Source organism: Pongo abelii, chromosome 9 (genome assembly GCF_028885655.2).
Source record: "Pongo abelii isolate AG06213 chromosome 9, NHGRI_mPonAbe1-v2.0_pri, whole genome shotgun sequence".
Taxonomy (NCBI): Eukaryota; Metazoa; Chordata; class Mammalia; order Primates; family Hominidae; genus Pongo; species Pongo abelii.
The window spans coordinates 97,409,974-97,426,882 of NC_071994.2; the positions used below are offsets into that span (position 1 = coordinate 97,409,974).

The 16,909-nt window shown below is 37.3% G+C and overlaps 1 protein-coding gene across 3 annotated transcripts in view; it reads right to left on the bottom strand.

Annotated features, from left to right (window-relative positions):
• MRE11 (MRE11 homolog, double strand break repair nuclease) overlaps positions 1-16,813 on the bottom strand; it is a 78,736-nt gene extending 61,923 nt beyond the window's left edge. For 2 of the 3 annotated variants that reach the window (XM_024255395.3, XM_024255394.3), the window contains exons 1-6: positions 16,653-16,783; positions 15,749-15,873; positions 13,795-13,927; positions 8,869-9,029; positions 2,643-2,730; positions 1,697-1,838 (exon numbers count right to left, since the gene is read on the bottom strand). In XM_024255395.3, coding sequence (XP_024111163.1) covers positions 1,697-1,838; positions 2,643-2,730; positions 8,869-9,029; positions 13,795-13,927; positions 15,749-15,768 — 544 coding nt within the window. In that variant the 5' untranslated portion in view covers positions 15,769-15,873; positions 16,653-16,783. Of the gene's footprint in view, positions 1-1,696; positions 1,839-2,642; positions 2,731-8,868; positions 9,030-13,794; positions 13,928-15,748; positions 15,874-16,652 lie in introns of all 3 variants that reach the window. The other variant, XM_024255393.3, reaches the window with a different exon arrangement.
• Between the last annotated feature and the right edge of the window lie 96 nt (positions 16,814-16,909).

The following is a 16,909-nucleotide window of genomic DNA, read 5'->3' on the forward strand; positions in this document are numbered from 1 at the left end:
TTGAAAAACATTTTCCATTTCAGGCATATATATGTTCAAAACCAGCAAAATGTAGAATAAAAATGTGAGTTTTCTATGCTAAAATTCTTATTAAAACTTCTAGTAATACTATTTTTCACCATACCTTTGTTATAAATTACATATACTTTTGATCTAATATATACATTATAACATGTGCAGAAATAAATATTAAAAAGGATGATAAAAGTATATTTAAAAACAATATTCTTACATTGTTTTAAATAAAATATATTGTGCTTTTTAAATAATTCAATGACTTTCAAACAATTCTCATACTCCATAGGTTCCCCTTGATCTAGTGAAAGAAACTAACAAAAACAAGTCAACAAAATAGTTACAAATATTAAATATTATAAAAGGAGAGAAAGCCAGGATGCTAAGATGGCAAATTAACACTATGGAATTAAAAGGGTGGACAACACTGCTACTTTATATACGGATTAGAGAGGATCTCAGAAGAAAAGCCAACAGTGTAGAAGTCTAGAAGTTAGAAGTGGCCTAGCTCCCAAGGAGAATGCTACAGGAGTGGCCAATGGAATAAATGGCTGAGGTGGAATGTAGAACATGTAACTGGAGACAAAAAAGTCAAGGCACACAAAGCCCAAGGCATTAGAAGATTAATCTACTTGAGTGTTGAAACACTGAAAACACTGGCAAAATTGAAGGTAGGTAAGTAGGTAAAAAGTCTGAGAGAAAAAGCAATGCAGTTTAGCCAGATGGCAGAAGCTTAAAGGGAACAGGGTGTTTGCAGGCAGAAAAGGAAGCGGTGGGTGGAGCAAGGAGAAGAGTGATCCCTGCTTCTGTCCAAAAGCCCAGGGGTAAGAGAACTGCATGGGACACAGGAACCTCAGGGGCCAGCTGGGCTTCAATGAAGGTTAGAAAGTGGAGGTAACATTCAGAGAAGAGACTGACAATAATGAGGAATCTGATCATTATAAAAAGAGTTCTAGAGTTTATAATGAAGGGCTGGGGGACAGGGAGGGGGTGCAGGGTGGAGACAGAGTCCAGTTAAGGAAGGTATAATAGAACAGAATAAGATAAGAGTTTGGGAGAAAATGGATGACTGGAGAGATGTGCTTCTGGTGGTGACTGAGGCATAACGGAATCTGTCCTTAGTCTGAATGGAGGAGGAAAGGCAATTTTCTGGAGATATCATCCCTAATAACACTGCAGTTGATTAAAACAACTGTTAATAGCTTTTTTTAAGAAAAGTATATTTCACTTCCTGCTCTATCACTTGCAGAATCAGATACAACTTTCCAGTTTTCGCTTTCCTTATCTCTAAAATAGAAATAACGATGATGCTTTTCTACTTGCCAGAAGTATGAAAGCTGGACAAAATTATAAACTAGTGCTATTGTACAGTGAAGCATTAGACCTTTCAAAGACTTCCAAGATATCAAAGTGCAGTTTTGCTAATTATCCTATAATTCTAACATTCAGGATTCTACACCTGAGTCTAAAAAACACCCAAAATAATAAATAGTAACAAAAAGACATTTTTTCACCAAAAATTTTTACCAAAACCATCCATCATTTTTTATATTCACCAATAAAGAATAATAAGGTTTGCCCCATTTTTTCCAAACAGATACAAACTTATCTCCAAAATTTCACTTCTCAATTGTTTAAAGAATCACACATGGACATAAATAGTAAAATAAAACTGTCTTACCTAAACCATATAGCGCAATCTTTGTGCTTCCTTTTTGAAGCAAAACCGGACTAATGTCTATCTTCTCCACGGACATTGAACGTCCAAAGTGATTTACAAATCCAGCACAACTTAAAATGTCCAAGGCACAAAGTGCATCTGCCTATGCAAAATAATTTCAAAGAATGTTAGTGTGTATGTAAAAGTAAGTATCTGCATGAACATCATATCACCTGTTAAAAGCATACTCCATATACTACTTACAAAAACATAGATGAGGATAGTGTCTTCTCAAAACAAAATTATAATAGTAAAAGTATTTTCTACATTTTTTGTACTACAAATCACCTACAGCAACTGGAATCACATGCCAAATGCAAGGTTAATATCTCATCAAAACTTACGATGTCTTGGCCACAAAAAAATAAAAATCAGCCATGAGATAAATGCTTAGTAATATTAAGCAACCCTCTTAAAGCCTGGGGAAAAAAGACCATAGATAATCAGCGATTCATAATATTAATGACCAGAAAAAATGAAAAAATACTTTGAGTGTAGGATCTCTAGTCTTACCTCCATACCAAACAGGTAATAAGAGAATCTAATTTAGATTTAAAGATGTTCATGAACAATCATTTCCTAAAAGTGATATTTTATAAGATAGTTATAAAAACACTGGCAAACTGTAAAGCACTATACAGACATTAAGTGTTCACTCCTACTCCTGGCTTCTTATTGTTAACATCAGCATTAATGAAATAAAAGCATAGCTCATACACCAATTCTTATTCCAGATTTTTAAAAAATCTAAAAAGCAGTATAAAAGCTTGTATGAATGTGAAAAGTCAACTTGACTTTTTGACTCAATTTGACTACACACTGAGAAAAAGGGAAGGCATGCTTTCCACAGACAAACTAAACTGATCATTTCCAAAATTCCAACAAACTGTAAGAAAACAATAATTACCCCCGTAGGATCGTCATGATTGCCATGAATACTAAACACTGGAATTGAAATGTTGAGGTTGCCATCTTGATAGTTCACCCATGGAAACCTTAAAAAAAAAAAAAAAAGTTACTTAAAATTTCTACAAGGGCAAAAGCTGTTTTCCCTAAGATTCTCCTCCAAAATATTAATGCAATCAAAGGCAAACTGCATAATCTACATTGGCATATGACCACTAGTTTAGAGCTTTAAAAAATAAAATCATAGGCCACAATTCATTTCAATTAGTTTGAAAATATCTCAAAGCACTACATTTTAAAGAAACTCCAACTATAATAAACAGTGCTTGTGGTATATATGAGTAGTATATCTAATTAATGAAAAGTTAATAAGCCTTCAAAATTTTAAAAACTTAGCATATGGTTTTTATTCGTAGTGGGGGGAGGGAAGAAAATCCATATACTTTAGAATCCCAAAGAGGTAAATTAAAACTCCCAGCTCTATCACTTATTACCTGTGCAAATTAAAGTCTCCTGTCAGCCCCTGCCCCCAGCCATCCAGCTCCCCTTCTCAGAGGCAAATAATGTTAGCAATTTCTACTGCATCTTTCAAAAGGATCCTATACCTATACACACAAATAAATAGATTCTTTCTCCTTACATAAATGATAGAAAAATACAGATTTCTGCATCCTGCTTTTATCACTCAACGTATTTTAGAAATCATTCCACATCAGTACATGAAGACCTTTCCTCTGCTCTGTCAGCCACACAGTACTCCATTGCATGGATTACCACAATGCGTTTGAGCAGTTCTCCACCAACGGACATTTAGATTCTTTGCAGTCTTGTTTTACAAACAATGCTGCAGTCAGTAATCCTGTACAAAGTAATCTTGTACAGTGAGTAATCTTGTTGCCCTGATGATTCGACCTGTAAAGGAATACCTGGAAGGGAATTGTTAGGTCAAAGAGTACATGTATTTGTAATTTGGATAGGTGCTGCCAATTTCCCACCATAGAGATTTACACATAATGCAATGGCAATGCACAAGAGGGACAGTTTCCCCCTACTCACTAACATAGTATGTCATCCAGCTCTTAAATCTATGCTAGTAGTTCTTAACGCTAGCAGCATGTTGGAATTATCTTGGGGATCTTTTAAGAAATGCCAATGCCCATGACACACTTGGAGAGGCTCTAAGTCAGTTGGCCTGGAGAGGGGGCATCCATATTTTTAAAGGTTCTCAGGTAATTGTACTGTGCACTCAGGATTGAGAGTCACAGACCTGTGCCAACCTTACAGGAGAAAAATATTTCAGTATAGCTGTCTTTTTCTTATGAGTAAGATCAAACTTTTAAAAATACGTTTAGGCCGGATGCAGTGGCTCACGTCTGTAATCCCAGCACTTTGGGAGGCCGAGGTGGGCAGATCACCTGAGGTCAGGAGTTCGAGATGAGCCTGGCCAAGATGGTGAAACCCTGTCTCTACTAAAAACACAAAAATTAGCCGGGCATAGTGGCACGTGCCTGTAGTCCCAGCTACTTGGGAGGCTGAGGCAGGACAAGTGCTTGAACCTGGGAGGTGGAGGTTGCAGTAAGCTGAGATCGTGCCACTGCACTCCAACTGGGCGACAAAGCAAGACTCTGTCTGTCTCAAAAAAAAAAGTTTAAATGTCATGTTATTTCCTTTTCTGTGAAGTATGTCCATATTCTTTATTTATTACTAACTCATGAATTTTATTGTCTTGAAAGAACTGCTTATTGAGAAATTCAGCCTTAATTTGCAATTGGTTGCAAATATTCTTCCTGATTGAACTGTGACTTCTGGTGTTGCTTCAGGCAGTTTTTGGCATGCAGAAATTTATTTTTGCAAAGACAAATGTATGAATCATTTATGGCTTCTAGGTCTTGTATCATACTTAGAAGCCTTTCCCACATCTAGATTTTTAAAATATGTGTAACAGTTTCTCCTAGTAGTTTTACTGAATCCATTATTTCCCCTACATTGTGAGAGAGTGACCTTCATCAAATACTAAATTTCTACATGTATTTGAGGCTATTTCTGGAGTTTCTATTCTCTTTCACTTACCTATCTACCAATTCATGAGCCATACCACATTTTCAATTATTGTAGCACTGTTATACTTCAAATCTAATTGGCTACTAACTCCTTAGTAGTCTTCTTTTTCGGGATTTCCCTATCTTTGCCTATTTTCTACATGAATTGTACACTGGAAGATTAAATTATCCAAAATGTAACACAAAGAGGTAATGTTATGGGCAATTTTTTTTAATAGTATGCTATATAAATGATATTCAGAAAGAGAAGGGAAACAATATTTGAAAACATAATGAATAGGAACTTCCCCAAGTTGCTGAAAAACAATATTACATTAAAATATATGATAAAGCCCACGCGGGACAAACAGAATTAAATCCACAGCTAAGTAAGACTGCAACATGTTAAGAACAACGAGAAAATCTTAATAGTTACCCAAGTATTGTCTTTATGCTAGTCACTACTCTAGGCATTTTTCTTATCATCTCAATCTTCTCAACTCTGTAAGATTGGCACATTTCTTTCCCACGTTATGGACAGAACTAAGGTACAGTGGTTAAGTGACTAACATAGTTTTACAACTACTAAATGACAGAACCAGGATTTGAACTCAGACTGTTTTATACCAGAACCCATGCTCTTAATCACCATACTAAACTTTCTAGCAACTCAACTAACAGTAAACTCCACAACAGCAACAAAAAATAAGAGTTTACCACTCACTGACACTCCATGAAAAAACTACTGAAAATTGTACTTTAGAAAGAAGGAAACTGAATCTACACAAAAGAAATGAAATACAAGAAACGACAGTGAGCAAAGAAATAGGTAAACATGTATATAGGGTGGGGAAACAGTTTTCAAAACAGAATGCAGTTTAAAAATAAGATGAAAGAAAGAAAACACTAAAGTTAAAAAATGTCCTGGCTGGGTATGCTGGCTGACGCCTATAATCTCAGCACTTTGGGAGGCCAAGGCGGGAGGATCACTTGAGGTCAGGAGTTCAAGACCAGCCTCACCAACCTGGTGAAACCCCGTCTCTACCAAAAACACATAAAAAAATTAGCTAGGCATGGTGGTGCACACTTGTAGTCCCAGCTATTCAGGAGGCTGAGGCAGGAGAACTGCTTGAACCTGGGAGGTGGAGGTTGCAGTGAGCCAAGATCATGCCTCTGCACTCCAGCTTGGGTGAGAGAGTGAGACTCCTTCTCAAAAATAAAAAATAAAAAATAAAAAATGTTCCAAGTTTTAGATTTCAATAGAAGGAGGGTAGAGACACTGATCACAATTTTGAAAAACAAGGACGAAGTTAAGTATTATACAAATCTTTTAAAACTCAATTATGTATGCAGCCAAACTGTCAATCAAGGGGAAAGTGAACATAAACATTTTCATGTGGACAAAATCTCAAAAAAAAATTTGCCTCCCAATATAAAGTCACACTTTAAAAAATAAATAAGAAATAAATATGCGCTGGGCATGGTGGCTCACAACTGTAATCACAGCACTTTGAGAAGCTAAGGCAGGAGGATTGCTCGGGCCCAGGACCAGATGGGCAGCACAATGAGACCCCATCTCTACCAAAAATAATTTCTTAAAAATTAGCTGGGTGTGGTGGCTGATATGCTTTGGCTCTGTGTCCCCACCCAAATCTCATCTTGTAGCTCCCATAATTCCCACGTGTTGTGGGAGGGGCCTCGTGGGAGATAATTGAATCATGGGGGCGGGCCTTTCCTGTGCTGTTCTGGTGATAGTGAATAAGTCTAAAGAGATCTGATGGTTTTAAAAATGGGAGTTTCCCAGCACAACCTCTCTCTTTGCCTGCCATCATCCATGTAAGACATGACTTGCTCCTCCTGCCTTCAGCCATGATTGTGAGGCCGCCCCAGCCATGTGGAACTGAGAGTCCATTAAACCTCTTTCTTTTGTGAACTGCCCAGTCTCGGGTATGTCTTTATCAGCAGCGTGAAAATGGACTAATACAGTGGCACATGCCTATCGTCCCAGCTACTTGGGAGGCTGAGGCAGGAAGATAGCTTGAACCCAGGAGGTTGAGGCTGCAGTGAGCTATGATCATGCCACTGCACTACAGCCTAGGCAAGAGAGCCAGACCCTGTCTCAAAAGCAAAAATTAAATAAATAAAAATAAATAAATAAATAAACAAACATGAGTATGTCTATTCTCATGGGTTAGTATGTACACATATTTTTTTTAGCTCTGTCCACTGAGAGCCTAGAAGCAAGAATACAATAGTAATGTGCACATGTAACATCCAGATCTTGGTTTCCAAATACCATTCTCCAAAAGGAACCAGGGCTCCTTGAAGAAATGGTTGAGTCTGAAGCCAAGAAAGACAAAGCAAAAAATCAGAAGAAAAGGTGGGATATATCAAAAGGATACAGGAGCCAATCTCAAAAAGAGCCCAATGGCTAAAGCTGGAAAAATTTAAGCCACAAGTAAATTATGATAGTATTAAATTATAACCCAAAGAAAAAAAATGAGTTTCTACTGATATAGACAATTGAATAAACAAATGTGGGACAAGGGACAAATCCTCCTTACAAAAGAATCCCAATTAATACATGTAGAAAGAATATAGGAAATAGAAAATCACAATTAGAATATCACAGTTATAACTGTTGTAGGTAAGATCCACTGATGAATCTAAAATTAATGAACAAATTTAAGGAGGAACAGAAAAGTCGCACAGCCTCAAAATATCTACCCTAAAATATTTATTAATTACTTTGGTGGTTTTAACTTATGTCCATCAGAAGTAGAAACTTAACTCCCCTCCCTTTGAGAGTAAGCTGGACTCAGAGACTCAATTCTAACCAACAGCATATGGAAAGAAAAAATAATCACTTTACAAAGGAGAAACCTGGCAGAGACCAGCTTAACCAAGTGATCAGGGTTAAAATCGCCAGTGATAAATCAGGTTGATGTCATGCACCTCCTGATGTGATGAGACTGAAAGGGTACTTCACTTCTTGAATATTCTCCCCTGAAACCTGTAATTCCAATCTAATCATAGAAAGCAAGAGAAAAACCCAAACTGAGGGACATTCTACAAAATACCTGACCTCTTTATAAGTATCAGGGTCATGAAAGACAAGGAAAGACAGAAAACCTGACACGGGCTGAAGAAATTAAGGAAACTTTTCTACTAAATGCAATGTGAGATCCTGTACAATGTTTAAGACATGATGGGCCGGAAGCGGTAGCTCACTTTTGTAATCCCAGCACTTTGGGAGGCCGAGGCAGGTGGATTACCTGAGGTCTGGAGTTCAAGACCAGCCTGGCTAACATTGCAAAACCCTGTCTCTACTAAAAATACAGAAATTTGCCGGGCGTGGTGATGGGCGCCTGTAATCCCAGCGACTCGCCTGTAATCCCAGCGACTCGCCTGTAATCCCAGCTACTCAGGAGGCTAAGGCAGGCAGAATTGCTTGAACCCAAGAGACAGAGGTCGCAGTGAGCCAAGCTCATGCCACTGTGCTCCAGCCTGGGCAACAGAGCGAGACTCCATCTCAAAAAAAAAAAAAAAGAAAAAACACATGATGATATTTTTATAATATAGGGATTGACAAATATCATAAATAGTCCCAAAGGCACAAATGGAAAAAAAGAAAAACCAATAGATTTAACTACATAAAAATTAAATATTTCTGTCAACAAGAGTCCATAAACAAAGTCAAAAGACAAGCCATTGATTGGGAAAAAATATACGTATCACAAAAGTTTACTAATTAGAATATATAAGTAACTTCTGCAATTCAGGTAGAAAAACAAACAAAAAAAATCTCAATTTTTAAAATAGGCAGAGGACATGAACAGGAGAGGATACCAAAATGTACAATATAAACCTGAGAAGATATTCAGTCCCACCACATTTTTTATTTTTTTTTGAGATGGAATCTTGCTCTATCACCTAGGCTGGAGTGCAATGGCACAATCTCGGCTCACTGCAACCTCTGCTTCTGGGGCTCAAGTAATCCTCCTACCTCAGCTTCCCAAGTAGCTGGGTCAGTCCCACTATTAATTAGGAAAATATAAATTAATACGATGATGTACAAAAAATTCAAAGAATGATATTTACTAAGAAAATAGCTTATATGGAAGGCAAAACAGTTGTGTGTTTACCATACCCAAGTAATCATTCACTCAAGTAAATAAATATACTTACTTACTAAAACCAAAGTTGACTGACTGATCACTGAGAATTTCAAACTGGACAGGCCGATCACCCATACAATATTTTCTTAATAACTCGAGGCAGGTATGTAATGTTTTCCTTGAGGGCTTATTTTCATGAAAAAGATCACCACCTAACAAAATAAAATCCACCTGATCAACAGAAAAAGGTGTTAAAATTAGTATGTTTTACAGGTAAAATTTTTGTAAACTACAGATGAAAGACATAAAAAAAAAACTCACAGAAGACACTATTATGTATGGCAACTTAAAAATTTACATTTTATTTATTCAAAGGGACTTTCAATCTGGTAATTAATCTGACTCTAATTTAGCTGACTAAGCTATCTTCAAAAAAGCCATCTTCCAATTACACCAAGTCTCTGATTCAGGCTACACAAGGTGATCATACTTTTTCTATTATTTGAATCAAACATAAACTTAGCAGTTTAACAGAATGTATGGGAAGAGATACCAAATTCAATCCAAATCATTCATTTAATTCATTCAACATTTATTTACAGAATTCCTACAGGTTCTAGAAGCTCAAAAAATAGCAATCTACAAAATAGATTATATCCCTGCCCTCATTAAATACTGACTCTATGCAAGACCCTCTACTGAGTCCTGAGGATACAATGATGAAAAAAATATGATCCCTATTCTAAATATGTTCAAACTCTAATGGAAGAGGCAAACTGTTATACATCTAAACATAAGTCAAACTCTGGGGTGCACTAGAATGGACACGCAAGCAACCAGCAGCAGAGATGACACTACGATGAATTTGAACTCAAGGGAGGACAATTCGCCTGAGGACACAAAGTCTAGAAGGGATGAACTAATATGGCGGCATGTTAGTTGCACTAGGAAAGACAAATGATTGTGAGGAAGAGAATTCTAGGAATAACTTCAGTGAAGGAGGGAAATCATACAGAAAAAGTCTAACAGAGGCTTTCAAGACGTATACGATGCACCTAAAGAAACTTAAGTTCTTAATCACACAAAAGAACACAAGGTATAGATCACTGTGTGTATGGTACTTAGGGTAACTTTAATAAAAATGTGAGGTTTAAGCTAGGCCTTCCAGAATGAACACTATTTGAGTAAAAGGAAGAAAATGATCACAATCAAAGGCATGGAAGAAACAAAACAAAAACAACAGACCAAATGAAAAACATACTGGGGCGAAAAGAATTTGTTGCTTAATGGGTGTCATTTTTGCAAGATGAGAGTAATTCTGGAGATTGGTTGCACAGCAATATGAACATATTTAACACTACTGTACTATACACTTAAAAATGGTTAACAAGGGAAATTTTATATTATGTATTTAATATATTTTGCCATCATTCAAACATTTAAAAAAAATTTTTTTAACTGTCTGGCAGTGACTCCAGGAAATATTGAAAAGAACACGACTCACTTCTGTGGTATTCTTGCCAAAAGTGCAGAATCTGAACCTAATCATGAGGAAATACCACATATAGCCAATTTGAGGAAGATTCTATAAAATAACTGGCCTGTGTACTCTTCAAAATATTAGGGTCATGGAAAACAAAGGCAAGGCAGTTTCAGGAAAATGTACCAGATTAAAGGAGACAAAGAGACATGGCAACTAAATGCAATATGTAAACCTGGACTGGATCCTGGACACCACCAACCAGCCTCCAAAGTGCTATAACAGACATTACAGGGACAATTGGCAACATCTTAACATTATATAATAGCACCGAATCAATACTAATTTCCTGGTTTTCTATGATTATACATGCGGTTTACTCTCAAATGGTTCAGGAAAAAAATCATGTGTATTTGTAAAGAGAGGATAAAGCAAATGTGACAAAATGTTAGAAAACCTGGGTGACGGGTAAGGAATTCTATGCACTATTCTTGCCAACTTTTCTATGAGACTGATGTTGTTTCAAAATAAAAAGTTTTTTTAAAAAAAGACTCCAAGAAACTAGGGAACAGAACTAAGACTGGTTAGTGAGCATGGACCCACATAACACATAATAAGGGACTTAAAAGTCAGGAAGAATTTAGACTTCAATAATAAGAAATACTAAATACAAATCAAGAGAACGAGTAAATATAATACGCATCTAGAAGTCCCGACCTGGGGTTATGGGGGTGGAACAGTTACAATTAAGGGACACAGGGAAGGAAAACAGTGGAAGGAGAAGTGAAGGAAAGGGCAAAGTAGAAGTAAGTAGCTTACACTCAGGAGAAGATTCTGTTTTAGGGCTCAAGAGTTAAAAAAGAAAGAACACATACAGGATTCTCTGGCAGGAAACAGACCTCCTTTGGCCACAAGTTTTTTTGCCTTCAAGGAAGGAAAAATGCACCTTGCATTCTATTATTGAAAAGTCAGAAAAGAACAGATGCTGGTGAAATTACAGAAAAAAGGGAATACTTATACACTGTTGGTGGAGGTGTAAACTGGTTCAACCATTGTGGAAAGCAGTGTGACGATTCTTCAAAGAGCTAAAAATGGAACTACCATTTGATCCAGCAATTCCATTACTCGGTATATACCCAAAGGAATATAAATCATTCTACCATAAAGACACAGCATACATATGTTCACTGCAGTACTATTCACAATAGCAAAGACATGGAATCAACCTAAATGCCCATCAATGGTAGACTAGATAAAGAAAATGTGGTGCATATAAACCACGGAGTACTATGCAGTCATTAAAAAGAACCAGATAATGTCCTTTGCAGGGACACGGATGGAGCTGGAGGCCATCATCCTTAGCAAACTAATGGAAGAACAGAAAAATCAAATACTACTTCTCCCTTATAAGCAGGAGCTAAATGATGAGAAAACATGGACACAAAGAGGGGAACAACAGACACTGGGACCTACCAGAGGGCAGATGATAGGAGGAGGGAGAGGATCGGGAAAAATAACGAACGGGTACTAGGATTAATACCTGGGTGCCAAAATAATCTGTACAACAAATCCCTGTCATATGAGTTTACCTATATAACAAACCTGCACATGTACCCCTGAACCTAAAATAAAAGAAAGAATCCAGCTATTGCCTCACTTAATTAAGAATTTAAAATATGTATACCCACTGCTTTCTGATTCTTTCTAAGCACTAAGATATAGCATGAACAAACAAAAGATTTTCACTCTCATGGAGTTTTCCTTCTAGTGAAGACAACAGACAATAAACAAGTAAATAACTCAATAAATTATTTCAGATAGTGCTATTAAAAATATGCTATGAAAAAAATAAAGCAGAGTAATGTGATAAAACAGTGCTTGGAAGCATCAGGGAAGACGCCTCCAAAAAGGTAAGACTTGAACTCTCAGAAGTTGGCCCCACCAAGATCAATGTGCTCCAAGCAGAAAGAACTAGATGTGCAAGGGCCTCAGAGTAGAACATGCCAGTGTGGATGTAGCACTGTAAATCAGGCAGAGAGTAGTAGGAGATGAAGTTTCACGGCAGGGGTCAAGATAGAGTCGAACCTTGTAGTTTGAATTTTATACTAGATTCAATGGAAGGACACTTGGAAAATTTTAGGCAACAGAGTGCCATGATCTGATTTATTATTTTAAAAGTTCACTTTGGCTGCTATGCTGAGTAGACATAGCAGAAAAGAATGGAAGCAGAAAGATGGAAGGGGACCTCCTGCAGGCCATGTGAAATGTGATCGTTTTGGACTAAGTTTATTAGTGTGAAAAGAGTAGTAGAGAGGAACAATATATATTTGGGAGGAAGAACTAAGGACCTAGCAGATAAACTGAAGAGAACTCTCCAGAAAAGTCAAGGCTGGAGGTGATAATTTGCAAGTCAATTTTTACATTTATTCTCCAAGTCTCTCCTGGGCTGACGTGTTAACTGCCTGCTGAAATTTTTCCCTGAATGTCCCATTGCAGTCTCCAACTCTAAGTTTGTCGAAATCAGAATTTGTCACCTTCCCACATGAAGAAGTACCTCTTCCTTATCTACCTATTTCTATTTTTGGTACAACTATTCACCCAAACTCCACACACTTCAGAGTAACTGTCATCCCTTTGCCCTCATCCTCACCCCGCTACAACTAACCAAAGTACACAAATCCTCTTTTTGCAGTATCCCTTGCATTCATTTCCTCTTTTCCATCCCTAAGGTCAACACTTCAAAAAAAGTTTCAAACTGGTCTCCAATTCATGGTATTATACTCTGCTGCCAGAAGACGTTCTATTGAACTGGATACAAATTTCTCAATCTGATATTTGAAGTCCTCATTAATGCAGCTCAAACCCTTCCTTCTAGTCTCTCAGCATGCTTGCTAACTATGACCTGCTGGTGAGCCAAATTGACTACAGGGCCCCTAACATACCTTATACTGTCTCACGGGTTTCCTCACTCCTGCTTCACATGGATGTACATTCTCTATGCTCCCCACTGGCCAAAAGTCTACTCTTCCTCCAAAGCCCAAGTTAAACACAATCTTCTTCATTAAACTCATCTTGCTATAATCTAAATGTGATCTTTTCTGCCTCTAAACTCACAGGAAATGCTATTTAGAATTTTCTTAGGGCTCCTATCACATACAATCTTGCATCTGTGGATTGTGGATATTTGTCTTTCACACTAGTTTTCTTCTATGTTATCTGAAAGCAGAAGCTTTGACAGTCACCTTACATTTCAAACAGACACTGCCATAGGATCCTGCATTCAGTAAACACCCCAAAAACATTGGTAAATTTTAACAGACTATTTACAAAAGTAGCTCCTACTTGAATTTAAGATACAAAGCATACAAAATCGGCTTTGAGCTTTCAGTATATCGATATTCAAGCAGGCAAGGTAAGCACCTGAGCTTATAAAACAAATCTCTAACTTTAGAAGGAAAAATAACTTGTTGACCAAGGGAATACGGTAGAAAGTGCACAAATACAAACCACACTCACTTCATTTTCCTGGGCAAGTCTTAAAATTTCATCGAGTGTTACAAACGTATCATTTCCTCTGACTGCATCTTTCTCCATAAATCCAAGATGAATATCTGTTGCAACTAATATTTTAAATGTGTTTTCATCATCACTATATTAAGAAAGAAGAAACATTTCAATATATTAATAATTCATTAAAAGGATATTCAAACAAATTGACTTAAAACTTATAAAATAAATAATAACAGTTATGGAGTAAAATCATTTTTTTAGCCTTAGAGTTCATCTGAAAATCTGAAGTATTCAACATATCATTAACATTACAGTTTTCCTAACCACTAGTTCAATGTAGAACAAATGTACATAAATCTTTACAAGGTTCTATAACTGCTTCAAAAATGTATAACCTTGTTACAACCAGTTTTACAAACTCATGTAACCCAGGCCCGAAAGTTTGCTTGTTTTCCTCAGATAAATAAACTTGTTATTTATCTGACTTCATACTCTTCCAGGAAAATCGAAGTTAATTTAAAAAGCCTTCCTCTAAGTTTATAAGTCAATTTTATACTAATAAGCTAATAACTTACATTCAGGCCCTTGAAGACACTTGCTTGACTCTACTCTCTACAGAGTTAGATTTCATTAATAAAGTTGGCCAACACAGAGTTGTTTCAATTTGAATTTGGTAATATTCAAAGGTACTTTAATGTGAAGTAGCAATGTAATAGTTATTAATACTCTCTTAAACTAAATTTAATTGTATAAAATACTTTTATTTCTATGATCTCATCTCAACCCTCACAGATAAAGAGTCAGGCATTATTACCTCTGACAAATGAGAAGGCTAAACCCAGAGAAATTAAACGTTTTATCACATAACTAGTGACAGAAACAGGACTAAAACCCATGATGAAAACTCAGGCTATTTTCAATAAACCACAATGAACTTTTAAAAAATCTCTGTACATTTCTCCAAAATTCAAATCTTTACAAACAAAAGATATTTCCACAAACGATTTCTCTTCAAAAACTTCAAAAATGATATGCACACAGTTCTCACTGATATATCCAAGAAGGTAGGTCAGAATACTTTTCAAATCATAATACTACATGTTTCTGTAGCAATTTATGAAGTATTTTTGCATAAATTCTCTCATTTAAGCCTCAAAATTAATCTGAAAAAGGTATAATTATTCCAATTGTACAAATGGCAAAATTGAGGCAAGGTTCAGAGAATTGATGACTTGCCCAAGGCCACACAGCTAGTAGCGTCCAAGGACTTGAAACTAGGGTAAAAGACTCCAAGTCTAAAGTCTTTCCCACATAACTTTGTTTTTTACGATCTCGGCTCACTGCAACCTCTGCCTCTCGGGTTCAAGTGATTCTCCTGCCTCAGCCTCCTGAGTAGCTGGGATTACAGGCATGTGCCACCACGCCTGGCTAATTTTGTATTTTTAGTAGAGACGGGGTTTCACCATCTTGGTCAGGCTGGTCTCAAAATCCTGACCTCAGATGATCCCGCCAGCCTCGGCCTCCCAAAATGCACATAACTTTTACAGTCCTTTTATTTATTCCCATTTCATTCAAATTCATTTCCAGCTTATTTAATACTAGAGGAATTTACTCCAAAAATCTTAACCAGAACTGCATTGACTAATAAGAATTTGTCAGGAAAATTCAAGAATATTTATCACTTCAATAATTTAAGATGAAGCCTAAGAACATAAACTTAATACTATATCAATATATTAAATTACTGCAAGACTCCAATCTATAGCTGCGTATTAGCTTCTAGTTAACAAACAGATAAATATTTAAAACATTCCAAATATCCTTTTTGATGACTAATATTTCTGTTCATAAGCAGGTTCCTTATTTACTGCTTATTAAATAAGTTTTCTTTTACTGTGATCACAGTTGACGAGCTTTAGAAACCCCAAATAACAAGGGATTCCAGAAGTCAGGTGCTTACAGTGCATCTGCAGTACTCATTTTTATGGTCAGTCAAGCTCCTCTGGGACCAGGTTCTTCTCCAAGAACCCCTGGGTACTGTACTCAAATGTCAGAAAATGCACTCGATTCCAAATTCTAGAAATTCTAAAAACAAAATTACATCATAAAACACATTTTTTAAAAGCCTGCACGTATTTAACCAACATGATTTACGCTGCACAAGGTACAGACGTCTTAAGCAGACTGGCAAATCTAGAAGTCTCATTTTCATCTAAACACCCACTATACTTTTATTTTTTTAATGAACTAAGCATAGAAAATAATACATCTCCAGTGTACATCCTGTTTCCTAGTTTCACCAAGATGATTAAACTCCTATTTTCCTTTCCCGTGCTCTTATGGGAAATTAATGTACGCTAAACAAATGGGCAAAAAGGGTCACATACGGTTCTGGTTCAACACACAAACAACTCTAGATGTGCAGATATTTTTAAGTTGCACGCATAGGTTACTCTGGAGAACAGTGGTAATCCTGTATTTCCTGTTCAAACACACGATGTTTTTTAAAGGACCTGGCTAGTTTGGAAAAGGGAACGGGCCCGCGTTTAAAGCGAGTGTAAATAAACAAACACATGGTCTGCGGAGGAACACCTTTAGGCACTAGCAGGATGACTGAAAATAGCCAGGTTTGGGGAAGAGTGGCCGCCACCGCGAGACAACCCCCACTACATCTGGAGCTCCAGATTCCGTCGGGATTCCAAGCCTCAACACGCCCTCACCGCGGGGAACCTCGGAATCAGAACGCGGAGCCCGCCGGGACCCCTCCCCGGCCCACTCGGCCCGCTCTTCCCGAGGTTCCAGTTAACTCTGGGCTCCGCCTGGGAACCTGCAGAAACAGGAGACGAATGCGATTCCTAAATTACCCCACTCCAGGACTCTTCAAAGCCCCACAATCGGGACCCAAGGCTGTCTTCTTTCCGGGAAGAAAGGGCAGGATCCGTGAAAAGAAAACAACACGTCCTAAACTTGCTTCTGAAAACCCGCAGGGCCGTAAACCTGAATTCCGCGGGAGAGAACGGCATCCGTTTCTCTCGCGACACTTCATGGATAACGTAGACGCTTCAAGTCCAGTTTGGCTCTCATTGGCTACCGCACGCCGTGAGGGGGCGGGGAAAGTAGC